This window comes from Neomonachus schauinslandi, chromosome 5, assembly GCF_002201575.2.
Source record: "Neomonachus schauinslandi chromosome 5, ASM220157v2, whole genome shotgun sequence".
In the NCBI taxonomy this organism is placed as follows: Eukaryota; Metazoa; Chordata; class Mammalia; order Carnivora; family Phocidae; genus Neomonachus; species Neomonachus schauinslandi.
Window position 1 is genome coordinate 14,445,445 of NC_058407.1, and position 24,954 is coordinate 14,470,398.

Consider the following 24,954-nt stretch of genomic DNA (forward strand, 5'->3'; position numbering starts at 1 on the left):
TGTGACCTTGGTGAGTTTCTTAACCACTCTGTGCCTCAAGTTTCCTTATCTGGAAAATGGGGATGATAACACCTGCTGTCAGATTTAATGAATGAAGATACACAGGGCTTGGAATAGAGGTTCATGGTACGTTAGTTTTTATTAGAAATCAGGGAAAGTGAGGGCATAACAGAGGCCATGGCATCTTGGTTTGGCATTTTGGAGTGACCTCAATGTGATTTCATAGAGGTGGAGAGGAATTTGAGCCAGATGCAGAGGGTTGTGCAGATGGGTACATGGGAATTGGGGCTAGCAGGCGTAGACTGCCCTGTCCAACAGTTATAGCAATGGAAGGAAGAAGAGGCTAATTATATGGCCACCAAGCCAAGTAGAAGGACTTGCTTCACATTCATTTATTTATCGATGCCAACCTAAAGTTTTGGTTAATGCCCAAACCGTATTATAGTTGACCCTTGAACATAGCAGGTGTTAGGGGTGCTGATCCCCTGCACAGTCAAAAATCTGTGTATAACTTCTGACTCCCCCAAAACTTAAGTACTAATAGGCTCCTGTTGACCAGAAGCCTTATCAATAATATAAACAGTCAATTAACACCTACTTTGTGTGTTATGTGTATTCTATACAGTATTCTTACAATAAAGTAGGTTAGAGGGAAAAAAATGTTATTAAAGAAATCCTAAGGAGGAGAAAATATATTTACATTATTGTACTGTATTTATTAAAAAAAATCTGCATATAAGTGGACCTGAGCAGTTCAAACCCATGCTGTTCAAGGGTCAACTTGGTCAATGGAAATTTTCAAAACAAAAAAAATCCCCTGCAGCCTCACCACCTTAACAAATTAGGAATTTTCCATCTCCTCTTCCAGGACCATCATTTTTACTGTGTTCCCTTTTCTATTGTTCTGTGTCACATGAAATTGTCCCATAAGCATTTTCCATGATATTACATCATTGTTATATTTATCATTTTTTTCCAAAATAAAGATAACCTCATTGTCTTTTCCTGGTTGTAAAAAATGCTCTGTGCTCTCCCCTTTTTTAAATGTAGATAGCACCAAAAAGTCTGAAGAAGAATATAATAACCCTCATTTTCCATCCCACCCTTCAGAGATAACCAGGTTAGCATTTTGGTAAACATCCTTCCAAATGAATCTCCATGTATTTATTGAAGTGTTGGTTGTAATTCTTTCATGTAAATATGAACATTCCTTAACCCTCAGTTCATTTTCAGCCTTAAATCGGAAGTTTTTTATTGTTGGGGTTGGGGTTGTTGTCTTGGGAAGTGGGGAGGCGGCTGTGGGTGGCCACACACAAGAGCAAAGGAAGCTGGGAAGCTCTGAAAGCGGCTAGAAGGAGGAAATGCTGGCTAGATGTGCAGTGTACCCGTGTCCACTGGCTGCTGTGGCCAAGCACCACAGGCTGGGTGACTTAAGCAAGAGAAATGTAGTCTCGCACAGTTCTGGAGGCTGCAGGTCTCTGATCAAGGCATGGGCAGGGCCATGCTCCCTTCTCAAGGATGCAGGTGAGGGTCCTTCCTCACCTCCTCCCAGCTTCTCATGGTTGCCAGCAATTCTTGGCATTCCTTGGGGTGGAGACATATCACTCCAATCTTTGATTCCTTTGTCACATGGCATTCTACTCTTCCTGTGCGTCTATGCCCAAATTTCCCTTTTCTTCTAAAGACACCAGTCATGGGATGAGGGCCCAGTCTACTCCAGTACGACCTCATCTTGACATGATTAAATCTGCAAAGACCTATTTCCAAAAAGGTCACATTCACCGGTAACAGGAAGTAGGACTTCAGTGTATCTTTTGGGGGGGACATAGTGTAATTCATAACATGTGGAATCCCCAGAGTGATGGAGGAGGAGGATGGAGCAAGGATAGAGCAGTGTAGACTCCTTCTCTGAAATGAAAGAAAAGGAAGAGGCCAGGACAGAGAGACGGAGATTCTTGAGGCTTGAGAAGGGAGATGGGGAAGCCTCTTTCCTCCAGCAAGTTGCGTCTGTGTTTTATTAAGCTCCTGATGGTTCACAAAGGGAGCCCCGGGATTCATCAGAGAGCCCGGCCGTCCACACGCCCCATGGGGCCCCTTCCCCACCGCCGTCATGCCGCGTAGCTAGCAGCTGCCGTGCGGGCCCCACAGGCCTCGCTGCAGCATCCTGTTGTCCGCTCCTTGCCAGACTCTTGGTTGGCTGCCACCTAATTTCTTTTCAGCCTGGACTAATTTCTTGCAGTCCTCAGGCTGGCAGGAAGCATCCCTAATTCCCAAAGCCCTTCCATATGGCCCTCCGTCTGCAAAGTGTGCACAATCTCCTCTGCTCAGTCCTTGTTGCAGGACAGTGGTCCATAAGCCTTAGGGAGCATGGAGACCATTGCAGTGTTTTGATCTCCTCCTTTCTTCTCAGGACACCTGTTTTTGCTGGTGTGCTCAGTTCTCTTGGTCTCCTTTCTCCAGATTCTGTACCCAAGGTTGAATTTTCAGACAATGGAGGGGGATGGAGAGGGATCGAGGAGTGTGGAGATGCTTCAGAGGAAACCAGAAGCCTCTCTGCTGGTGGACACCAATGTCAGAAAGTCTGGAGCCTTCCCAGAAATGGCTGGGGTCAGATCTGGGTGTGATAGGTCAGTATGTGTACAAAATCAGCAGCATCACCACCCGTTGTCATTCTGACTCTTGGGGAACAAGGGACCATTACAAAATTGCAGTCAAGTGGCTAAGAATAATGAAGCTTCAGCTTATTAACTTAAGTCCCAGGCAAAGTCTAGTCAAGATCTGTTCTTGCCACCACAGGCTTCTGCATATTTTAGGGAATCATTACACTTCTCTGATGGTTAAAAGTCACTCAGCCTTCGGCCCCCTGCCTCTACTGCCTGAAGCACCCTGTAATCTCCAGGCACTGCCTCACCTGTCCCATCTCTACCATTTAATTATATGTTGTCCTTGATTTCCTCTCCAATGCTGACAGCCACTTCTGAGAAAGCTCTGGAATCAGGAACCCAAATAATATAGCTCATATTAAGTCTAAAGCTGAAAGAATAAGAAAACCCAGGTATAGGCTCCAGCCAGGATGTGTGGTATTGAAGGCAGCCTTCTTGCCCAGGCATGAAAGATGCAGGGCTTGGACCCAGTGGGACTATGGAGACAAGAAGGAAGGGGGCTCATGAGAGCCGTTGGGACTTCTTACCCAGCCTCATCTCTTGCCATCACCTCATCAAACCTTATACTCCAGCAATGTAACCAGTTGCAAACTTTGCCACTTCCTCCCAATATCAGTCAGAGCAAAAGTGATGGCAAGCAACTGACCCAACTCACCAGTGTAGACAACAAAGGGAACTTAATAGGTCGTATAACTCAGAAGAAAAAGTTGGGTACAGGGACTGTTCCCTCTACCCGGAACATCTGCAAAACCTTGCCCACATGACAAACCCCTACTCTTCCTTCAAGACCCAAGCCTTCTGGCACATGCTGACCCACACCCACCCCCAGACAGAGTTGAGTACATCTTTGGTCCACCTTTGTACCTTGTACTTGCTTCTATTATTTCACTTACTTACTGGTGTACTTCGTGAGTCCTAGTCCTTTAGAATTGCACTCAACTCCTCTTGGATTGGGGGTGTCCTGAAAACAGGGATTATGTCCCTGTCATCTCAGGGTCTCCAGCCCCTACCAGGGTGCTTGGCCCACTGCCAGGGCCTGAGAATTGCTGGTGGCCACATCCTTGATATTAGGACTTGGCCATTCCCTGACTGGATAGAGAAGCTGGGGTGCTGGGTATGAAGGGAGGAACTTCATGCCACAGGTCCCCTGGCTCAAGTCACTAATTTCTCTGCATTCCTTGCAAATCCCTCATACCACAGGCTGTCAGGAAGGACCCTGTGCATTCTATGCAGCAGTGAATGGCAACATTTGAACTGTAACACGTGCCTGGTTTGCCCAGATTTATCACTCATAGAAAGTGTTTATTTTTTCACGTATTATACTTGATAATGTGAAGAGGTCATGGGTCCATCTTGAATTCCCTGGGGTTAAAACTTTCTTGATGATGCTAACATATCTCCAGGAATACAGAGCATGTTCCCTTGTAAGGCAGCGCCTCGTTGTTAGGGACCACATGATACATCCTGGCAACCCTGGCTGTCAGCACCAGGGCTCTTCTCTAGGAGTACAAGTAAAGAGGTCCCTCCCTTTTCCAGTAGTCATTTCACTTCATGCCCATTCATTTATTCCCTCAGTTACACATGTATTCATTAACTCAGTCATTCATTTAAAAAACATGGGTATGGTCTATTTTGTTCAAGACAGGCAGGTGTTCTGTTCTCATTGAGCTGTCATCTTTAGAGGGAAGAGACAGACAATAAAAAACTAAACCGATAAACAGGAGAAATAAAACTGCCACAAGAGTTGTGAAGAAAGGAAAATAGGGCAATATGGGGCTTAGGGCAAATTTCAGTAGAGTGAGCAGGACAGGTATCTTTGTGGAAATGAACTCAAGCTGATGAGTGAGTGATGAGAACGAGACCCCCTGGGCACCATTTGGGGAAGAGTGTCCAGGGAGAGAGTTAGAGGAAGAGATAGTGTCAGTGTGGCTCAGTGGCAGTGAGGGAGGGAGAAAGGTAGAAAGTGAGGGTGGAGAGGTGGGCAGGGGTCCTGTTGCCATGGTAAGGAGCCTAGGATCTGCTGTCAGAAAGAGGAAGGCTTCAGAGGGCTTTTAAGCAGGGAAGGGCTGTATAATTTTGAAAGAACTCTTTGAATACAGCATCTTGAGGTAGATTTCGAAATCCTTAAAGACAAAGAGGAGTGACCACTACTGCTATTTCAAAGAATCAGAAAGATTCCAATTTAGAGATGAGTTCTAGAAGTCCTGGAGAGAAAACACATCATAATATCTGGGATTGGAATGGGGCCATCCCAGGACAGGCCCTCAGATACTCCTCTTGGAAGATGATCTTGGAAGGGCACCCTCTTTTTCTAGATAGCCAGATTAACCCCCCCAGGCTGTATCTTTCTTATGAGTTCTCCACAAACAGTGAAAAACTGGCAGGCTAGCCAGCATGAGACCTTTGATTATTTCCTCCTGGGGCAGAGTGGAGTTATCCCCAGTGAGACACCAGGTTTGCCTCTGCTGTTGTCTGTGGGGGAGCCACCCTGCTGGGAGTAAGGGGTGTCTCATTGTGAGAACCAGGGCCCCAGAGGACCCTCTGATCATCAAAGCAGAGAGAGAAATCAAAGGGAAAGACTGATAGATTTGACTAGGAGGGAATGGAAAATGTGTTTATATGGTTTTTTGAAAATGCACAGCCATAAAAAAAGGGGGGGGCAAGCAAACAACTAGTAAAAATATTGCCACACAGGACAATGTGATAAAGATAAAGGGCAGCATCCTATACAAAGAGCTCTGTGAGCACACTTTTACAGAAAAGAAAAGAAAAGAAAATGCACACCATTAATGAAAGTACTCAAACTCACTAAAGTCACAGAAATGCAAACTAAAACAGCAGTGGGGATACAGGGTATCTTAGGGGAAGTTGCTTATCAAATTTAAAAAAAAATGTATTTTTCAAAAACTGCTGTGCTGGTGAAGCTGTAGTAATATGGACACTGACATGCAACTGGTGGCTTATGCCTTTAGAAAGGGGGCACGTTTGGTTACTTAAAAAAAATTCATACCCCTTAAGCCAGTAATCCCACTTCTTAAAATCTATCATAAGGAAATAGTTAAAAAGGAAGGCATTGATTTGTGTGCAAACATGTACATGTGTGAAGTTTTGGAAACAATCTACTTGATAATAGTGGATGATAAGTTGACTTCATTATGGTATGTCCATTCAATAGACTGTTAGGTGGCTGTTAGAAATGATATTTTTGAAGATATTTTGTTATTAGAAGAAATGCTCACACTATAATATGTGGAAAATAGAAAAATAATAATAGAAAGCATGAAATCAGTTATGAGTATGAATGCATATTATATACATTAAAAATAGATAAGTGGATTGTAGTGTACATATAAGGAGACACATAAAAGGTTATTAGGGATTTTCTCTGAGTTGAGAATTACAGGTAACTTTGTTTACTTCTTTGTGTTTTCGACACTTTTTTTTCTTTTACACAATGAACATATATTACTTTTAAAATCATATAAAAGCAAAAAGTGGATATATTTTGTGAGTGCTGTCTATTGTCATCAGATCCCTGTCAGAAACACACCACTCGCCCCTTCCTCCCTTCCTTCTCTATTGCTGTAAGACCCAGTGAAGTGAAACACCAAGAGCAGGAAAGCCAGAGGAGAGACCTGGGTATGACCTGCTGTTCTGACATGGTTTTGCCTGGGACACATCACTGTCTTGCTATGGGCTCATGTGACCTGGGACACATCACTGCCTTTCTGTAGGCCTCAGTTTCCCCATCTGTAAATACATTAGTTGGACTGGCTCAGCTCTTAAAATGCAATAAGGATATAGACATAATAATTCCAAGCTTCTAACCCAACTCTGACCCTAACTACAGAGTGACGTGATTGACCATTTCCATGAGCACAATGTCAGCCATACCCAAGATGTCACCATCCACCTGGCTCCCCTAGGATGAGTTACAACTCCATGAGGGAAACCTTTGCCATTTCCTCTGGGGATGAGGGGGTGATGTTCATGTACGTCATTTGTTCCTTCAACATGTACTTATTACACCTCTGCTCCCCTGGCACCGGGCCCTGGGGTGTACAAGGAGACCCAAGCTCAGAACAATTTGAGAAGTGTCTGCACCTGCAGCTCATTCTTTCCTTCTGTCTCTAATCGGGGGCGAGTCCTTTCCATTTGACAGTTATTTTAACTTAAATTTGAATTACTTTAAAGAGAAACAGTTTATTTGAAGCTAAGTGTCTAACTCTGGATGAGCCAAGTGGATCATACCATTTTAATTGTAAACCACCTACGCAATGTGAAGCTGATTTTCTTGTCTGACCTAGAAGTGAGGAATCTAGAAATAGATGGATCCTTGGCAGTGCAAGTAAAACAGTGTGTGAATTCACCTGGAGTCATGTGATGGAAGGAAGAGTATATGGACTTGGAGTGAGATCACCTGAGTTCACACATGCCTCTCCTACTTCCCAGCTTTGTGACTTGGGGAAGTTCCTAACTTCTCTGAGCTGCATGTTCCCGTCTACAAAGTGGGGAAATAGTCCTGACCTTACCCAGGTCTGCTTGTGAACACTAATCAGGATCATGTCTCCAAAGGGTCCCAGCAAAGAGCCTGCCATGTTCTTGGCCATCACATTAATGTTCTTGCCCTTTCCAGAGGTTGCTACTTGAAAGGAATGAGACCTGTTTGAAATATACAGGTTATATATGAATGTATACATATTATGTATATATATGTAAGTATATATACAAACCATGCTGCATGGTAGTTGAGAACTAGGGCCACGAGGCTACACGTATCTGACTCTGCCGTGTACCTGCAGCATGTCTTTTTGAGCAAGTGACTTAATCTTTGTGAGCCTCAGGGTGCTGTTGACACAAAATGAACACATTTTGGAATTTCTTAAAAAAAAAAAAGAGGGAGAGAGTTATTCAAGTCCAAGTTAGGACAGGGCCAGGGATGCACAGTCTTCACAAAGAAGAGAGTGTTTTGGTAAGGGAACATTTGATGTAGGTTTATATACATATTTTGCATAAAAAGTTGCAAATTATTAGACAAAGAACATTTCAGAAAGTTGCAGGCCTTAAGTTTCTAATATTTGCAAGGCTGTGTGACTTGAGTCTTATGGGAACCAGGGAAGTTTCTTACTTTTTCTTATCTTTTGTGTTCAGAATGCTCCTTTTTGGTTATTTTCTTTAACAAAGCAGATGTACACCACGTGCGCTTGGGGCAGACATAGAGCCCATGCTCTGAGGTTTTGCCGGGTCATTTTGACCTTGGCAAATGTTGGAGTATGGCTTCCCTGGAAGCCGAGGAGCAGGGCCCACAAACATTAAAAGTTGAAAATCTCCTTTATCAGTGCTCCTCTGTAAAATGGAGTTGCCGGCAGCATTGCCCACATCCTTGAGCAGTTAGGAGGATTCAGTAAGGTAGTAGGTGTTGCCTAATAAAAATGGAGGTGGATTCACTGAGTTATCTCATACATTTTCCTCTGATTGTAAATGAGTATTTGTTCAATGTAGAAAAATCTAAAAAACCACCTAAAAAATAAAATGAATAAAATATCAGTTGTTTTCAGCCCCTTTATTTTGTAGCTGCTGTGTATTTGCATCCAACTGTCCCCATCCACACTCCCCCACCCCATCCCCATTCTGAACCGAGGGCCCCTGGCTGGCGGCACCCACGCCAGGTCAGTGCTATCCCTATAGACTGTGGCCCAATGCCCTGGTGTTTCAGCAATGCCCCATGTAGTAACACTGCTGCCGACCCCTCTCTTTGCAGATCCTTCAAGCCAGACTTCATCCTAGTCCGTCAGCATGCCTACAGCATGGCTCTGGGTGAAGATTACCGAAGCCTGGTCATCGGCCTCCAGTACGGAGGGTTGCCTGCTGTCAACTCCCTCTACTCTGTCTACAACTTCTGCAGCAAGCCCTGGGTGGTAGGTGATGGGCCAGGCTGACCTAGAATGAGGTGGGCAATGGGTGGCCTCCCAGCCCTGAAATGGGCCCATCCTCCAGCATGGAGGCCTCAGTAATGGGTCTTTCTTAAGCAACTGAATAACGAATATCATATAATAACATAGTATGAACATATTATGATATAGTGTTATCTTATAATAACATTAGTGGTAAGAGGAGTACTATACTATTCTTACTTACATTAAATTATATCATTTTTTGTTAACAGTAGGCACTATTCATTGAGCACTTACTATGTACCAGAAAATCATGCTTCCTGGTGCTCAAACTACTGCTATCATGTGAAGTGGACATCATTATTCCATTTGACAGAAAAAGAAGCTCAGCTTCAGAGCAGCTAAGGAACTCACCCAGGGTCATATAGACTATATTAGGAGTGAAACCAGAACTTGAAGCCATATCTCCCCAAACTCCAAGACTTGATTTTCCCTGTTTTGTATTGATGAATTTCATTCATCCCTTGATTTATTTGAGTCTCCATTCAAATGTTACCTGTAAGAGAGGGTTTTCCTAGGATACCCCCTCCATTCCCCCCCAATACTCTCAATTCTCTTACCCTGCTTTATTTTTCCTCCAATACTTATCTCCATCTAGAATGATATATTTATCCATTCTTTTGCGTATTATCTGTCTTCCCTCCTGGAAGTAATTCATTCATGCAACAAATATTTATTCAGCACCTGCTATGTTCCAGGCACTGTTCTAAGTCCTGGGAACATGGCAGTGAGCAGATCAGAACAAAGTCCCTGACCCATACATCTTATATTCTAGTGAGCAGGGGCACATGTTGCTTATTAATAAAATGCCAAATATGTAATATGTCATATAAGTGCCAACAGAGAAGATAAAGCAAGGAAGGGAGATAGGAAATGTGGAGGCTGGGGATATATACAGTGTGCTCTCTGGAGCTCTACCTATCTTGTCTCTTGTTTCCCTCTGCTTGGTCTCTTGGTGGTAGGAGAGTGGTTGAGAACATGGGCAATGGAGCCAGATTGACTAGTTCTAGAAGCCTCAGTTTATGACCTGTGTCATCTTGAGCGACTTGCTTAACCTCTCTGAGTTTATTTTCCATATTTGTAAAATGATGATAATAATAGGGTCATCCTGGTAGGGTTATGAGTGAATACATTTGGCTGGCACAAAGTATACACTCAATACATGATGACAATTATTATATTCATTCAATAAATATTGAGTGCCAACTCTGCAGAGACCTTGATGGCACTCAATATTTACTGAATGAATATATATATTAATTTAGTAGATATGGATAGTTTTTAACCACTATTATCATGCCTCTGGTCTCCTTCTCATTCTACCCTGAGATTTTTTGCCTATGGCATCCCAGATTTTATGCCACTATCTGGAAAGGGTCTTGGATAGTATTAGCCCAACCCCCTTGTCTTTCCAAACAGACATCGTGATGGCAGCAGCTAACATTCATCAGCACTGTGTGTGTGCTGAACTCTTAATGTACATATTGTACTTGATCTTCAGAACCACCCTGACAAGTACGTATTGCTAACATCTCCATTGTACAGATGAGGAAACTGGAGGTGGGCATCTCCAAAACTCGTGTGCTTGATCATAGACTTACTCTCTCAATCTCTGGACTTCAGCATCCTTATCTGTAAACTGAGGGATCCCCCATCATTTCCCATATTTCTGAGGTCCCTCAGACCCTCTAAGTGGATTCCATGTAGCACCACACCTTCAGACTCTAGCCCAAGAGTTTGCAGACCAGTTCTAGCATGATGCAAAAAGTTCTTAAGTTACCCGTTCTCTCTGTCTGAGCCATTAGTGTTGAGTTACTCCCAAGTCAGTCTGGTGCAAACCTTGGCGCCCCTTCTAGCCATTGGGCCACATATTGTAGCTAACTCCTTCTTCCTGATCAGAATTACCCTGCCCTTTCCACTTCCACCAGGAGTTCCCTTTTGCTTTCTGGGTAAATTCCAAGCTCCTTGTTCCAGCCTTTAAGGCTCCCAGTGGTCTGTCACAGATCACCCTCTGTCAACTTCTCTCACTGTCCCCTGTACCCAAGGCCACAGCTATGACAGCCACTGAGTGTCTCCAGGGCACTAGTCTCACTGCACACCTAGAGTACCCTTCCATCTTCTCTTGTGTCATCTTCTCCAAGCACAAAGTGAGCTCCCAAGGGTGCCAAGTGGTGTGGGGTAATGGAGGAAAATGTAAGTCCAAGGCCTGCCTCCCAGGAGCTTACCCTCCATCTCTGGAGATGGTAGCTATCTCTATGGCAAAACAAGGCCGTGCTGAAGCAAGAGGAGCCAGGTGTGAAAGGGATGCAGCTCGAGCAGTTGGAAATGAGTGTGGTTGTAAAAGCAGAAAAAATAGAGTTGACCCTTGAACAGTGCAGGAGTTGGGGTGCCAACACCCTGTGCAGTTGAAAATCTGTATATAACATTTTACTCCCCCCAAAACCTAACTACTGATAGCCTACTGTTGACTGGAAGCTTTACTAATAACATAAATAATTAAACACAATTTCATATGTTATATGTATTATATGTTATTTTCTTACAATAAAGCAATCTAAGGAAAAGAAAATGTTGTTAAGAAAATCATAAGGAAGAGAAAATACATTTATAGCACTGGACTGTATTTACTAAAAAGAATCTGCATATAAGTGGACCTGTGCAATTCAAATCCATGTTGTTCAGCATGTTAGCTGGGATCTAACATTCAAGTGCTCCTAGGGACCAGGCACAGCTTTTCATACATTGTGTATTATTGGATCTCTTGTTTTCTCCATTTACAAATGGAATGACTTTCCAGCCTACACAGTTAGTAAGTAGTGGAGATTTTGAATCCAGAGTCTATACCATAAACTTTTATGCAGTACTACCTCTCTAGAAAGAAAGGCTTTGCAGGCTGGGGACGTGGCATGAATGTCAGCAGGTAGTGCTTGTGTGAAATGTTGAGGGTATAGTAAATGCTCATTAAATGTAATTGAGCTGAACTCAGTGACCTGGCAGGAATGAAGGGTTGATGCAACCAGATAATTGAGAAGATGAATTTCCAGCCTAAGAATCTGGTTTTTATCTTGTAAACAGGGACTAGCTACTGCAGCTCAGCTCAGAATGGTCAGATACTTGAGACCTGGGATCAAGTGGGAAGTTCACCACAATGATTGACCAATGCTCTTTCTTCTCTCCTAGTTCTCTCAGCTCATTAAGATCTTCCATTCCCTGGGTCCTGAGAAGTTCCCACTTGTGGAACAAACATTCTTCCCCAACCATAAGCCAATGGTGAGTGCCTTTTTTTACTCTGATGATCTTCATAATATGGAATGAACACAGATGTCCATGTTTTCAATCCCTTTGAATGGAGGAGTGGGTTGAGGGTCCACTCCCTGACCACCTGGCCTCTAAGGAAGAGTTGTGATTTCCTATGGGAATGCCTGGCTTCCCTAGGGAAAGAATCAACTCTTCAGGTAAGGTTTGAGGTAGCAGGGCAAATGACAAAGGTAGATGGCATTCCTTGGGACATTGGAAATTTTTAGCAAATCTGGGGACAACTTGAGCTGGCATTTTTGGAGCCAAAGGTTGATAATAAAGATAAAAGATGTTTCAGAGGTTGGAAGTTGTTTCCCTTGGGCCCTGGGCAGAACCTGGTTTCAACTCTTATTTCAATAAAAACAGTAATATTTTATTTGCATTGATCATCAAAGGGCAGTTTCTTTGTATGTTCTCTTTACATTTTGACTTTTGTGTGTACCTGAGGTTGTCTCTGGGAAGTGGTTGGAGCTTAGCTTGGAGCACATGGTAGAGTCTCTCCTTTGGAGGACATCTGGGTGGGAAGGTTAACGTCTTTCTGAATAGGGTGGAGAGCTTTCTATCCCACAGCCAGAAGAAGTTGGGTGGAAGAGTTCTGTGCAGCCGGAGATAGCCTGTGATGTGTCTGCTTGTGTGGTTGGTGGTCTTCTTAAACTGGTCAAAGGAATCCAGGGCCATGGCCCCATGCTTGCCACATAAGCAATGTGAATTTTGGGGAACAGGGTAGTTAATAGGGTATCCAAATGTCCCAGCTGGAGACTGCGGCCTGGTTTTAGAATCCCAAGCTCAGGCTGCTGACCTGGAGTATTCTGTTTGGAGACATTGATGGGTAGGACTGCAGGCTCCAAGGAGGAGCAGTCTAAACAAGCAGAGAGGTTTCCTTTGATTATCTTTCCCTTATATCTGATCTGGTAAGAGTCTTAGAATCCAGGATGTGCTGTTTAGAATAAGAAGGGTTTGTGGAACCTGGCATATTCCAACAAAGCATGAACACAGTAGGGAAAAGTCAAGGTTTATCATCAAGCCAGAATGAGTTTGAATCATAGTCTGCCAGCATACTAGGTCTTGAGCAATGAATTAACCCGAGTCTTGGGTTCCTCAGCTGGAAACTATGGAGGACAGTAGGGCAACCTCATTGGGTTGTTGAAGTTTAATATAATCATGTGTATAGAGTGCTATGCCTGACATATGATAGGTGATCAAAGTAGAATAGCTTAAAATAGGGGCATTATACCCTGGAACATTGTCAACAATGGGATGAAAGTTGGGTGAGGGGTCTGCAGCCAGCCCAGCCCATTGAGGATGAGATCCAGCTGTAAGCTCTTGGAGGAGCCCACCAGTTAGTGGGACCTCTTGAGTTCCTGGCATTCCCAACTAGGCTGAGCCATACTTGGAATTTCAGGCAGGCATTTGGCATCAGACACTGATGTTTGCAGTCTTCCCCTCTCACTTCCATGGGGTGAAATTCTTAAGAAGAAAGCAGGGAAAGCCATGTCAGGGCTCTGGTCTGGGAATACTTGTACTGCTTACTAATAGTTAATTAGATAGAGATCCAGATTCTGTAGAGCTATGGAGAACCCTGGGCATGGAATCAGGGAGCAAGCTCAGGGCAGGATTAGCAGTCAGGAGGAAATCTAGAATGCCTCTCCTGAAATTGTTCCTGCCTTGGGAAAAGACTAGAGCAGGGTGGGCTCAGACTGTAGAAGTGAATGAAAGTGAATGAATGGAGAGAAACGTGCATGGGCCTGTAGCCAGGATAAGCAGGACCAGCTTCCAAGGCCCTCTGCTGTCTATATTACCCCCAGTGGTGTCAGGATATAAGGAGGCAAGAGACTGCAGGTGTGTGATAGAAATAAAACCACTTTACTGTTTAGAATAAAGGACACACTATAAAAAGTGAACATTATGCAACATTACAGACAATATACATTCACGGAATATAAAATTCATAAATAACATGGAGGAAAACTGTAAACAGTGCTACAAAATTTAGCAACAAATACATTCCTTCCAGACAGGGTTTTCTCTGGTTGGTTTCTCTCTATCACTTCTGGGTCTCAGGACAGCAGACTGGCTAAAGGGAAGGGTGAGGGCCTGGGAGAATCTATGAAGCCCCTCCCCTCAAAGCACAAACTGGTCTTTAAGTTCTTTCCCTCCTCACACTTCCCAAGAGCCAATTTGGAGGCTGTTGATATCCATCTCCCCTACACTTCCACATTTTTTTTTTTTTTTTTTTGTTTTTTCATCAGATTTTTAAAGTGTTTTCCTTGTGTAAAACTACTGTAGTGATATTTTTACTTTTGGTAGCCAGGAGCCAAACACTCGGGTGCCATCTTGGGGTAATCCACATTGGCGACCATCAAACAAAAGATGAAAGGCCAGGGCAGGGGAGGGTACTCTCTCCCAGGGGGCCACAGTGTCTCTGAAAAAAAGTTCTTCCAATAAGTCTTTTGTTTCTTTAATTGCTCAAGAACGAATATATGAAAAATGGTGCTCATGGGCTCTACCTCAACTGCCATGATGTAGGTCTGGAGCTGGGTGAAGGTAAAGATAAGGGTCTCCAGTATTATCTACCCAACCAGATGGAGCACAGGTCTGAGAGGAGAGCGGCTAGGTATAGTGCTGTCTGGATAGGGAGGCAGAAGAATTGGCCAGATGAGGCCAAGAGGTCTTGGAATCATAGCTCCCATGGCCCTGGATTTTTAGGAGAAATCATGGCTTCCCAGTTGGGTGGTCAAAGATCAAGTGGAAGAAGAATGGGAATGACCAGCAGACTGTCCAGTGCCAGTTGATACAGAGCAAGGACATGAATGTACTTGCTATTTTCCCCTCCTCCTTCCTGCTCCAGAAAGCACTGGGATGCCGATAAAGGGAGGAGGATGGATGAGTCTCAAGGGCTAGTTCCTTCTCATTTCTCCAGTTTGCCAGTCGAGCTGCCTGCACAGTAGAAGTATTTTACCCTCCATTCCACTGTAGAATTTGATTCAGGAAAATGGCGGCATGTGGGTTTCATTTTTTTTTTTCTCTTAAACACAATGTACACATATTAAAGCCTACACATGACACAAGATTTAGCAAAATAAAACGTTCACGATATGATTGAAATACGGAAGTGTCTCAGCTACATAAATGACTTTAAATTATACAGTAAGTGAACAGGTGAAATAAACAAAGCTATAGCTTATAGAAAGCTCAAAAACCGCCCTCTGCCAACATCGCTTTGCAAAGGACCCTTCTTTGCCCAGGACCTGCTGTTCTCTTCGCCAGGGCCTGGCAGATGGGACTGTGGTTCCACCAACATTTCTGCAGGGGAAACCTCAGATGACTCATGCTCAGGCCTCACCCCAGGTCCTGCTTTGTGTGAGTGGAGGTGGCCCCACCAGGGACCAAGAATTATCAATGCTTCATAGAGGGGATGCTGATGTCCATTTGTGGGAGGACACTTGTGGGTTGGGTCAGGGGTTCCACCTTAGAAGACTTTAAGGTTGAAATCAAGAAAATCTCAGAACACCAAGGCTGGGGCTTACTTCTTAAAAACCCCTGGACTGCTGACCTCAGCTCCTTTTGCTTATACTGCTGCATTGAGAGGGCAAAGCCTCCCATTTCCCCCCCACCAGATGGCATGACCATAAGGTGAAAGATACAAGAAAATAAAATGGATCCCACAGAAGCCGGATGCCTGTACTCCTTCCCACTGAGGAGTTCTACCAAACACCTTGCCTGGGCGTGCGTGTGTGTGTGTGTGTGTGTGCACGCAAGACATTACAATGTGTTGTTTGCTTCTTTTTTTCTTTTTCTCCTGTTTCAATTGGCAGCTCTGTTTCCTAAAGTGGAATGAACTGAAGATACAAATAGTAAGAGGATAAATACCCATAATCTGAAAAAAGAGACAGAGCAATCATGTTAAATGTCACCGTCCTACCACCCCCAACTCTGTAAAATATACATTCTCACCTACTCTTGGCATCTCACTTTCAATACTTAAACTTAAAATAATTTTATTTAATCAGAGAACTTATATTATAGTTTTATTTCAAAAAACACACACACAAAAAAAACCCTACAGCTGATTGCAGAGTCAGGCTTCCCCAGTGACCACTGATTTTAATCCCATGAGGTGAAGACCTCAGGAGGTGGTGTTTGCCCACCAGTGAGCTGGGGGAAGAAGAACAGGCTGTCTCGAAACCCAGGAAAGTGGCCATCTAGCTGAGGCAGGACACTTTGCAGCTTTCCCTCCTGTGCCCCGGCCCCTGACCCACACTAACTCTCATCTCCCACCTGAGCCAAGCCAGTAAGGCAGTTAAATGAAGGCCCCAAACATGAAGCAGGAGAAAAGGATAGGGACAGAGGTCAGATGACCCCAGTTAGAGGGATGTCAAGAGTGTTCAGAATTTCAAATTTTAATTAAAATGAAAAAACAAGTCAACTTGGAATGTCATGATTTTCTTCAAATAAGCAACAACAAAAAAATAGAAGAGATTATACTACTGGCATATTTAACAGCATTGAACAGAATTCTGTGTCCTGTAAAAAATTAGCTTATGTCCCCGTGTGGGTATATGCAAATGTGTATACAAACACATCCCCCTAGGTGAGCTAAACCCTACTTCGGAAATAGTATTCTCTACCCAAATCTACTTGACTATATTGGTGGATAGTGTATGGTGTGTGTATTCCTCCAATTTACATAAAGGCAAGCTCCTGGCCAAATCTACGAAAGAGTTTTCCAGGAGGAAGTCTTGTGGGAGATAGAGAGAGGAAAGACATTCATCTCAGTCTTTCACCTGAGCTTTTGTACAAGGCAGGCAAATTGCCTCCTGACCTCAGGCAGATGTTTAAGTCTTCGTCAACTAAGAAAGTTCTGTTATTCTGGCCTGGCTGCTTGCTCCAGACTCAGAAACATCTGGTCAATCCCAGTGGCACTGGCCTGGGGGAACTGTGTGTACTGCATCCTCTCAGACCCTCTCCTGCCGTCTCTTCCTTCCCTCCCTCACTCTTACGTTCAGACACAGACAGACAGTCTGGTTGGGACATGCAGTAGCATCTCCTTGGTGTATAAGATCTTCTGCGTACCTTGAGTCTGTCTGCTTGCTGCCCTGGACTGATCCTGAAACAGTTGACCTCTCAGCATCTTCCTTGTCTGTGTCTTTTATGTACTGGGGTGGAGGAGAAGAGCCAAGGGAAAAGGGTCTGGGAGATGGTGAGGTGGGGAAGAAGAGAGAGGGGTAGATGTTAACAATGCCCAAATGGGGTAGTTTTTCGATATTTGTTTTCCTAAAAAAATAGATTATATTATCACGAAGAAGAGGAGTGTACATTCCTCATTCTTTCTGGCATGGCACCAAAAATTCCCGCGTGGAAATGGGTGATGTCAAGGCCAAAAAGAAGGGGCAGGGTGGGGCCAGGAGGATGGTTCCAAATAAACTCCATATGACAGCATAGACTTTTCCTTAAGTGTTCGAAGTGCTAAATTTGCAAGAAAACAGGCACTAATGTCATTGTCATCATCTGGGAAGAGTTAGTGTCCGAGGGAAGCTCAGCGGGAAGGGAGGGAGGTGAGGTGGGGTAGGGTCTGGTGCTCAGGGGTCTGTGGCATTGATGATGCTTTTGTCCGGGGGCGCCCATCCTCGGTACCAGCTGCAGTAACCACCCTTCTGCCGGATGCAGGCGTAGTGTTTGGACTGGTAGCCAGGGTAGCCGAAATTGGAGAGCATGTCGGTCCAGAGGCACTCGTTCTTGGAGGTCACAAAGCAAGGCAGGTAGTAGCAGGATTTGATCTGCAATTAGATAACAGCGAAAGGTTGGTGGGCTCTGTCATGGTGGACCCAGTGCTGATGCTTCCTCAAGTCTAGATGCTCACCACTGTAGTGGAGCCCAGCCACATCAGTCCCTTAGTGAAAGTAATAGAACACTCACTAACACTTACTAAGCACCACTGTGTACCAGATATTCTGCTCAGTGCTTCTATGTTATTCTCTTTAGTTCTCATAACAGATTTAGCTCCCTTTACAGATAAGGAAATAGAGGCTCACAGAGGTTAAGTAACGTGCTCCAGGTTACACAGCCCAAAAGTGGTGGAATTAGACATTCAAGAGAGCTTTTCCTTCTCAAATGGCAACAGGCAAGGATGAGCAATCTCAGCTGTTGTGGGAATTGAGGAATTAAAAAGATCAAAGCATAAACTTTGGGCATCCAGCTGCCCGAGGAGAGAAATCAGACTCAGTGAGCTGTGTGACCTGAGGCTAGTTACTTGAGCTCTCTGAGCCTCTATTTTCTCATCTGCAAAATGAGCTCAGTAGTAATGAAAACCGCACAGAGTTGTTGTGAGAATTAGTGAGAGAACAGTACAGCTCCCTCCCACAGCAGGAAGGCTGTGTGCCATGGCCCTGGGCTTGAGTCAAGGAATTGGGCCTGATTGAAGAGTGACCTTCTGCAGCATTTGGTATCAGCAGTCCTGCGCCAGCTCGGCCACCTTCAGCAGGGGCCACCAATGAGGCAGCTGCCCTGGTGAGCCCACTGGGACTGCTCGACAGGACCTGTCAGCGTTAGGATCTTGTACCTGCCACAACCTTGAACCACAGGAGGGGCCAGGGATGCTGAAGAGTCCTTGTGCCCCGGCAGCTGCCAGGTGGGCAGCTTGGAGGCAGCAGATGACACAGAAAGGCATTCTTCTCCCACCTTCTTCGTTGCTCAGCCTGGGGGCAACATTCCTCACCACCCCTGTTCAGACCTGCCCTTCTGCCCTGGCCCAATGTGCATGCCCCTCTCAGCACAAGGGCCCAGTGCCCAGTACGGCCAGAACTGATGTTTCTCGGGCTGTGAGCCAGCTCTCCCCCATGCCTGCCCTCTCCAGGGCTTACCTTGCAGTTACAGCCCAAGTGATACCGGTAGTTGAGCCCCTTGCGCTGGGAGAGGGTGAGCTGGTCCCACCTCTCCACGAAGTTGCACAGTCCTGTGTACATTTTACCATCATAGACACGGCCTAGAGGAGGAAAGAGGACAAGGGGAGAGTTGTTTTGTCCAGAGCCCAGCCACAGGCGAGAGAATTCTCACCCCCGAGTACCCACCTCAGACCAGGTACTGTGCTAAGTACTTTCTAGTCCTACGATTTTATTTCATCCTTCCCAACACCTTTGAGGCCAGAGTGTGTTCCCATTTCCCAGGTGGGGAAAACCGAAGCTCAGAGAGGTTAAGTGATTTGCAGAAGGTCTTAAACCCATGAAGTGCTGGAGCTGGGACTAAGGCCAACTCGTCCCTTCACTCATCAGTGGTTGCTTGGTTTTGATCTTATTTTTTCCTTTCCCACATTGAGTGCCTGAAGGTGGGCAACTTTCAAAGATAGACCCAATAAATACCCAATAAACAGATTGTGAGGTATAGAGGAACAGGTACTCGAAATCCCTTTTTATTTATATAATATAGTAAAGCTGAGAAACTGCAGAACTAGGCAAAACTACATTTCCTCCGCGGGGCCAGTGATGGAGCTGAGACTAAAACCCAGCCTCCGGGTAGAGCCTCGAGTTCCTACCCCAGGCCAAGCAAGATGCACCCTATACAAGGTACTCCTTACAATTCACTGGGCACGTGGCCAAGGTCCTAAGGACACTTCTGGGTCAACTACTGCTTCTCTGTCCTTCTGAAGCGAAGGACTGGTGGACCTTGGCCAAACTCTGGCCTAGATGCTAGAGTTGGCCGTTACCTGTCAGCAGGTACTGGTACTTGTTGACTTCTAGCTTCAGGCCACAGAGACTTTCAGAAGCTTCTGTGTGGATGTACTGCACGTGGGGCATCTTGGTGAAGCCTCGGTACATCTGTGGGCAGAAGGAATGTCAGGAGAGGAGGACCAGGGCTCAGAAAGCATGCTGTCATTTGTTCTGTGGAGATCCGATTCCCCTGATCCACCATGGTGTGGCCAGTCACTGACCTATCCACCCCAGGGCCTGCACTCCAGATAAAGCCGCCTATTCACCTCTTGTTTGAGCCATGGTTGGTGCCTTCCCAAAGAAACCTTCCCATCCAGCCAGTCACATCGCCCATTCCAGCACCTCCATAACACTGCACCAAATATATACTCTTCTCATATCCCAACACCTTTTCAGAAATCCAAAGAATTTGCTGTGAAAGGGGTCCTGCCTGCCTCACCAACCTTGGCCCCCAAATTCCAAGAAGGCAGCCAGCCAGCATTCTAATGACATCTCTATGACATTTCTCAGTGTATAAAAGCATTCCACTTATGTTCCCCTCACTGTATCCTCCCAAGAACCCAAGGAAGTAGGTATTATTGTACCCATTTTACAGATAAGGACTCAAAAATTCTGTTTGCTTGGTGAAAGTTGAACTCAGGCCAGGATTCTCCATGCTTTTATTTTTCTGAGCATCTGTTGAAAGCACTGGGTTCCTTTACCCCAGATAAAGCATATAAACACATACACAAAATTTCTAGATTTTTAACTAAACACTTTATAATTATTATGTTGCAGTGTATAAAAATGCTGATATTTGGCCATTTTTATCTACAACATAATCTAAGACAGTGTTTCTCAACTGAAGGCCATTTTACCCCCACCCCAGGAGACATCTGGCAATGTCTGGAGACATTTTTGATTGTCACAGATGGGAGGCAGTGGTGGTTGCTATTCACATCTGTGGGAAGAGGCTAGGGATGCTGTTAAATATCCTATGATACACAGGACAGCCCCCACAGCAAAGAATTATCTGGCCCCAAATAGTAGTAGTACCGAAGTTGAGAAATCCTCCTCTAATATTAACCCACCTAATCCCCATGACAGCCCCGTGAGACAGGAACTATTTATGCCCGTTTAATAGATGAGGAGGCTGAACCCCCGATGGGTAAAGTGGCTTATCTAAGGCCCTACGGTTGGCAAATGGCAGAGGTAGGATTCCAGGAAGGAGGATCTGCTCCAGAGTCCATGCTCTTCTAACCATTACCCTGTGCTGCCTCTCACTGTGGCCTCACAAGTTCATGCCCAAGGGCCTCTGATACAGGCAAATGCTGTTTATGGCTCTTGTGCCTTCTTTATATCTGCACGTGCTCAGAGCCACTGGTGTGAACATAACGAGGCTGAACCCACTTGGGGATTCAAGGTCAAGACTACGAGTCTCACGTGGGTTCAGATCTGTTGAGAAAACTCTGTTAACTGTGTGAGCTGGCGAGGGTAGGAGGGGGCACCAGTTGTGGCCCAATCCCATTATCCCCCTGGTTCTCAGAGCACCTGGGCCCTACCTAGATGGCTGGTGGTCTCCAAGGGTTTACAACAGGACAGTGTCTCTCCCTTAGTTCCTGACATGGGTTATTAATTTACTTATGGTAATTAATAAAAAGCCAGACATCACCTCACTGGTGTCTCATCTAAGTGTCTCCCATTTGCACTAACGGGCTGGGTTTTCTCCTTATTTTTCTTTTAAGTGGGGACTGGCTGGTGGGGCTACGTGGTCCACAAGGACCTCCACCATCATAAAGGGTCTGTTGGACCCACAGCGTTTGGGAGCCTCTGCCTTTTTAAGGGGAAGGCTGTTCTAATTGTGTGCAACCATCAGTGCAGATGGTTTTAATTTACCTGGCCTCTCTTTTAACCCTCTTCTCCCGAGAGGCTCACCAGCTGAATGAGGAAACGCAGCCAAGCGCTCTGAGAACTGCTGTCCACACTCGGTTTTCAGTTATGCCGCGGGGGAGCAGGGGCGGGTCACAACGTACCCCCCACTTCCTCAGTGATGGATGGTGCCTCTCCGGCTTTAACAGGAACCATGCTTAAGAGCACTGCTGTGTGCGTGCCATCAAGCGTGGCCTTCGGAGAACATTCCCTACACTCCTTCCTGTGCCCAGCAGCTTCTCCTCTGCTGTGGCTGTTTCTTGAGTTGCTGGCAAGTGTTTCAACTCGGTCCCCACTCCAGGTCTTTCGGACCCATGCCATTAGGGCCTCAGTACAACCTTGTCAGTCTTTCCCCTTCGTGTCCTCTCTGCCTCATGAGTGAGGATCAAGGCCCCGTGTAGGGTCCAGTGACTTCAGCTGCTCAGTTGAGTTCTCACTCCTTTTGAATTTGAAGGAATCTTGATTTCAACATGGCTTGTAGCGCTTGCATGCAGAATCAAAACGTTAATGTGTTGTGAACGATGAGTCTGAACAAGCACAGTGCTGCCTTTTAGGGTCAATTCTGAATTTAACCATATGATAAAGCAGATTGTACCCATTTCGTTATCTTTTCTTTTCTTTTTTTTTTACTGATAACTGGACAATTTATTCATTATGGCAGGGATATAACAAGAGTGGTTGTAAAGTGGCCAGTCTTATAAGTCAAGAGCTATGATCCTTGATCCACTGCTCAATCCACTTCAATATCTGATTGATATTATCCTCTAGATCTTCTGGTTTATTGCTGGGCAGTTGATGTACTATTTCTTCCTTGTAGGATGCTAATGCTTCTTCATAAAGAACTTGAAAAATTTCACACTGAATATTGTCTTTTAATTTCTTTTCATTATAACCCCTTGTTTCAAGTCTTTCGTACAATACACTGTTATCTGCTTGCAGCACAAAAACTATATGAAACCAGCGTTCAGGAAAGAAATCACAACCATGGTAATCAACAATAACTCCACCTTCGCTCATTTGGTTTTCTAATTCATCAACTATTCTGTCTTCATCTAAAATGGGGCATTCATACTCTTCATCATAGCCATCATACAGCTGCCCTTCTCGAGCTAAATCACCCACATTAATGTATTTGAGTCCTGATCTTGATGCAAGTTCTTTGCCTAGCGTGGTTTTTCCAACCCCTGGTGTACCGGTGAGCAGGATGTTCAGAAGCAACATGGTCCTCACCTCACTGGCTCCGGGCGTCTCGTTATCTTTTCTTTATAATCATCCCATCTTGACCTAAATATTGACCCTGCAAGTATCATTAGGTCTATATTCATAGAGACTGAGAACTGGTTTGACAAATCTAGGAGGGTCATGATAGGTTTGTAATGCCCTGACATCGGAGAATCATAAGACTTTCAGAATTGGAAAACACAGTCAAATCTAGTCAAAGCATTGGAGGATTAATGGTGAACTCAGGTTCTGGAGACAGCCAGCCAGTCTGAACCTTGTCTCTGCCACTTATTAGCCACTTAAACTCCTTGGGTCTCAGTTTCTTCACCCGTAAAATGGGGCAAAGTATTTACTTTATATGGTGTTTTTGAGAATTAAATGACTTAGAATAGTACTTGGTGCACAACATTCAGTAAAAGTCAACTTAAAACTAGTTCTACTTGAATTCATATCGGCAGAGGGAAGGCTTTGGTCCTCTTCTTTCTATATCCCTTTGCCCAACCTTATCTCTTAATGCAGGGATTTAAAACTGGTTTGGAACTTCATATTAAGTGGGTTGTGTTCTCTCTCTCTCTCTCTCTCCAGCTTATTGAGGTGTGATTGACAAATAAAAATGCATCTATTTAGAGCATAAAACATGATGTTTTGATGTCTGTATACATTGTGAAATGGTCACCACAATAAGGTAATTAACACATCCATCCCTCCCAGAGTTACCTTGTGTGTGTGTGTGATTCTCTTAGCAAATTTATTGTATTCTATATGGTATTATTAACTATAGTCACCATGCTGTACATTAGATCTCCAGACCTTACTCATCTTAGTTCTGTAGAACTGAAAATTTTTACCCTTTGACCAACATCTCCGCCTTTCCACCACCTCCGAGCCCCTAGTGGCCATCATTCTACTCTTCTTCTGTGAGAAGTTCAATGGTGAGTTCAACTTTTTTAGATTCCATGTAAAAGTGAGCTTATGCTGTATTTGTCTTTTTGTGTCTAGCTTATTTCACTTAGCATAATGTCCTCCACGTTCATCTGTGTTGTCACAAATGACAAGATGTCCTTTTTTTTTTTTTTAAAGATTTTATTTATTTATTTGACAGAGAGAGACACAGCAAGAGAGGGAACACAAGCAGGGGGAGTGGGAGAGGGAGAAGCAGGCTTCCTGCGGAGCAGGGAGCGCAATGTGGGGCTTGATCCCAGGACCCCAAGATCATGACCTGAGCTGAAGGCAGATGCTTAACAACTGAGCCACCCAGGTGCCCCAAGATGTCCTTCTTTTTTAAGGCTGAATAATGTTCTGTCGTGTGTAGACACACACCACATTGGACTCTATAAGCCTCTGGGCCTCCCCTCTTGGTAGCATGTACACAAGAGTTTGAAGAATTTAGCTTCCCTTGGGGTGAAGGGAGAAATAGTGTTAAGAAGGAAATTTCTGAATCTGGGGGCTTTGAATATTTCTTATGGAATGCCTGGTTTTCACTCTGCATTGACAGCATGAAATATCACCATCCTGTCAAATACGGCCAGCATGCCTGAAGATGAGCACTGTGCTGGATGCTGCTTTACACCATGAACTCCTTTAAACCCACAACTTATTCGCATTTGCAGACCAAGCAACTGAGTTTCAGAGACATTAGATACTAGACTGAGATAAGTGCAACCAAAGTTTTTCCTTCTCTATAAGAGAAAAGCAGAGCACATGAGGATGCAGGCCTTCTCTGTTGAGGGCTAGCTGAGAGCCCCAGACCAGAAAGAGTTACAGGCAATGAGAAGGAGAATGGCTCCCTGTGGGCTGGAGGGTCAGAGAGGCTTCCAGCTGGAGCTTCAAAGGCAAGACCTTGCAATAGTGCTCATTTGATTAGACAAACCACTGAAGGAAGTCCCCAGGGGCCAAGCATTCCAATTGCCCAGCAAATCTGTCCTGCCCAGAGTCAGGACATGCAAAGCACATGACCAGTGGGCCTTCCCATGGAACGCCCCCACCAGGACCAGCTGGGACATGATGTTCCCCACATGCTGTCCCCTGCCGTGCTAGCCTGGGAGCATGTCTCCACTGCACAAATTGCAGCTCCTGGCGGAGCGGACTGCTTTCTCATGGTCCCGATAGGAGATAAGGTCCCGACAGATTAGAGTGACCAATTCTGGCAACTGCTCCAGCTGTCCCCACGTTTGAGTTTGCAATAAGCTCCCTTAACATTCGTACACT

At 44.8% G+C, this 24,954-nt stretch overlaps 3 protein-coding genes across 4 annotated transcripts in view; 1 reads left to right on the forward strand and 2 right to left on the reverse strand.

Annotated features, from left to right (window-relative positions):
• SYN3 (synapsin III) overlaps positions 1 to 24,954 on the forward strand; it is a 415,136-nt gene that overhangs the window by 104,722 nt on the left and 285,460 nt on the right. For both annotated transcript variants that reach the window (XM_021687386.2, XM_021687385.2), the window contains 2 exons: positions 8,425 to 8,581; positions 11,798 to 11,887. In XM_021687386.2, coding sequence (XP_021543061.1) covers positions 8,425 to 8,581; positions 11,798 to 11,887 — 247 coding nt within the window. The remainder of the gene's footprint in view (positions 1 to 8,424; positions 8,582 to 11,797; positions 11,888 to 24,954) is intronic.
• The window catches only part of TIMP3 (TIMP metallopeptidase inhibitor 3), a 59,294-nt gene continuing 48,096 nt past the window's right edge, over positions 13,757 to 24,954 (reverse strand). The window contains exons 3-5 of the mRNA XM_021687387.2: positions 19,614 to 19,725; positions 18,775 to 18,896; positions 13,757 to 17,691 (exon numbers count right to left, since the gene is read on the reverse strand). Coding sequence (XP_021543062.1) covers positions 17,494 to 17,691; positions 18,775 to 18,896; positions 19,614 to 19,725 — 432 coding nt within the window. The 3' untranslated portion in view covers positions 13,757 to 17,493. The remainder of the gene's footprint in view (positions 17,692 to 18,774; positions 18,897 to 19,613; positions 19,726 to 24,954) is intronic.
• LOC110577916 (adenylate kinase isoenzyme 6-like) lies at positions 22,126 to 23,459 on the reverse strand. The gene has a single exon (XM_021687388.1). It carries the CDS (start codon positions 22,744 to 22,746, stop codon positions 22,228 to 22,230), a length of 519 nt encoding a protein of 172 aa, XP_021543063.1. The 5' UTR covers positions 22,747 to 23,459; the 3' UTR covers positions 22,126 to 22,227.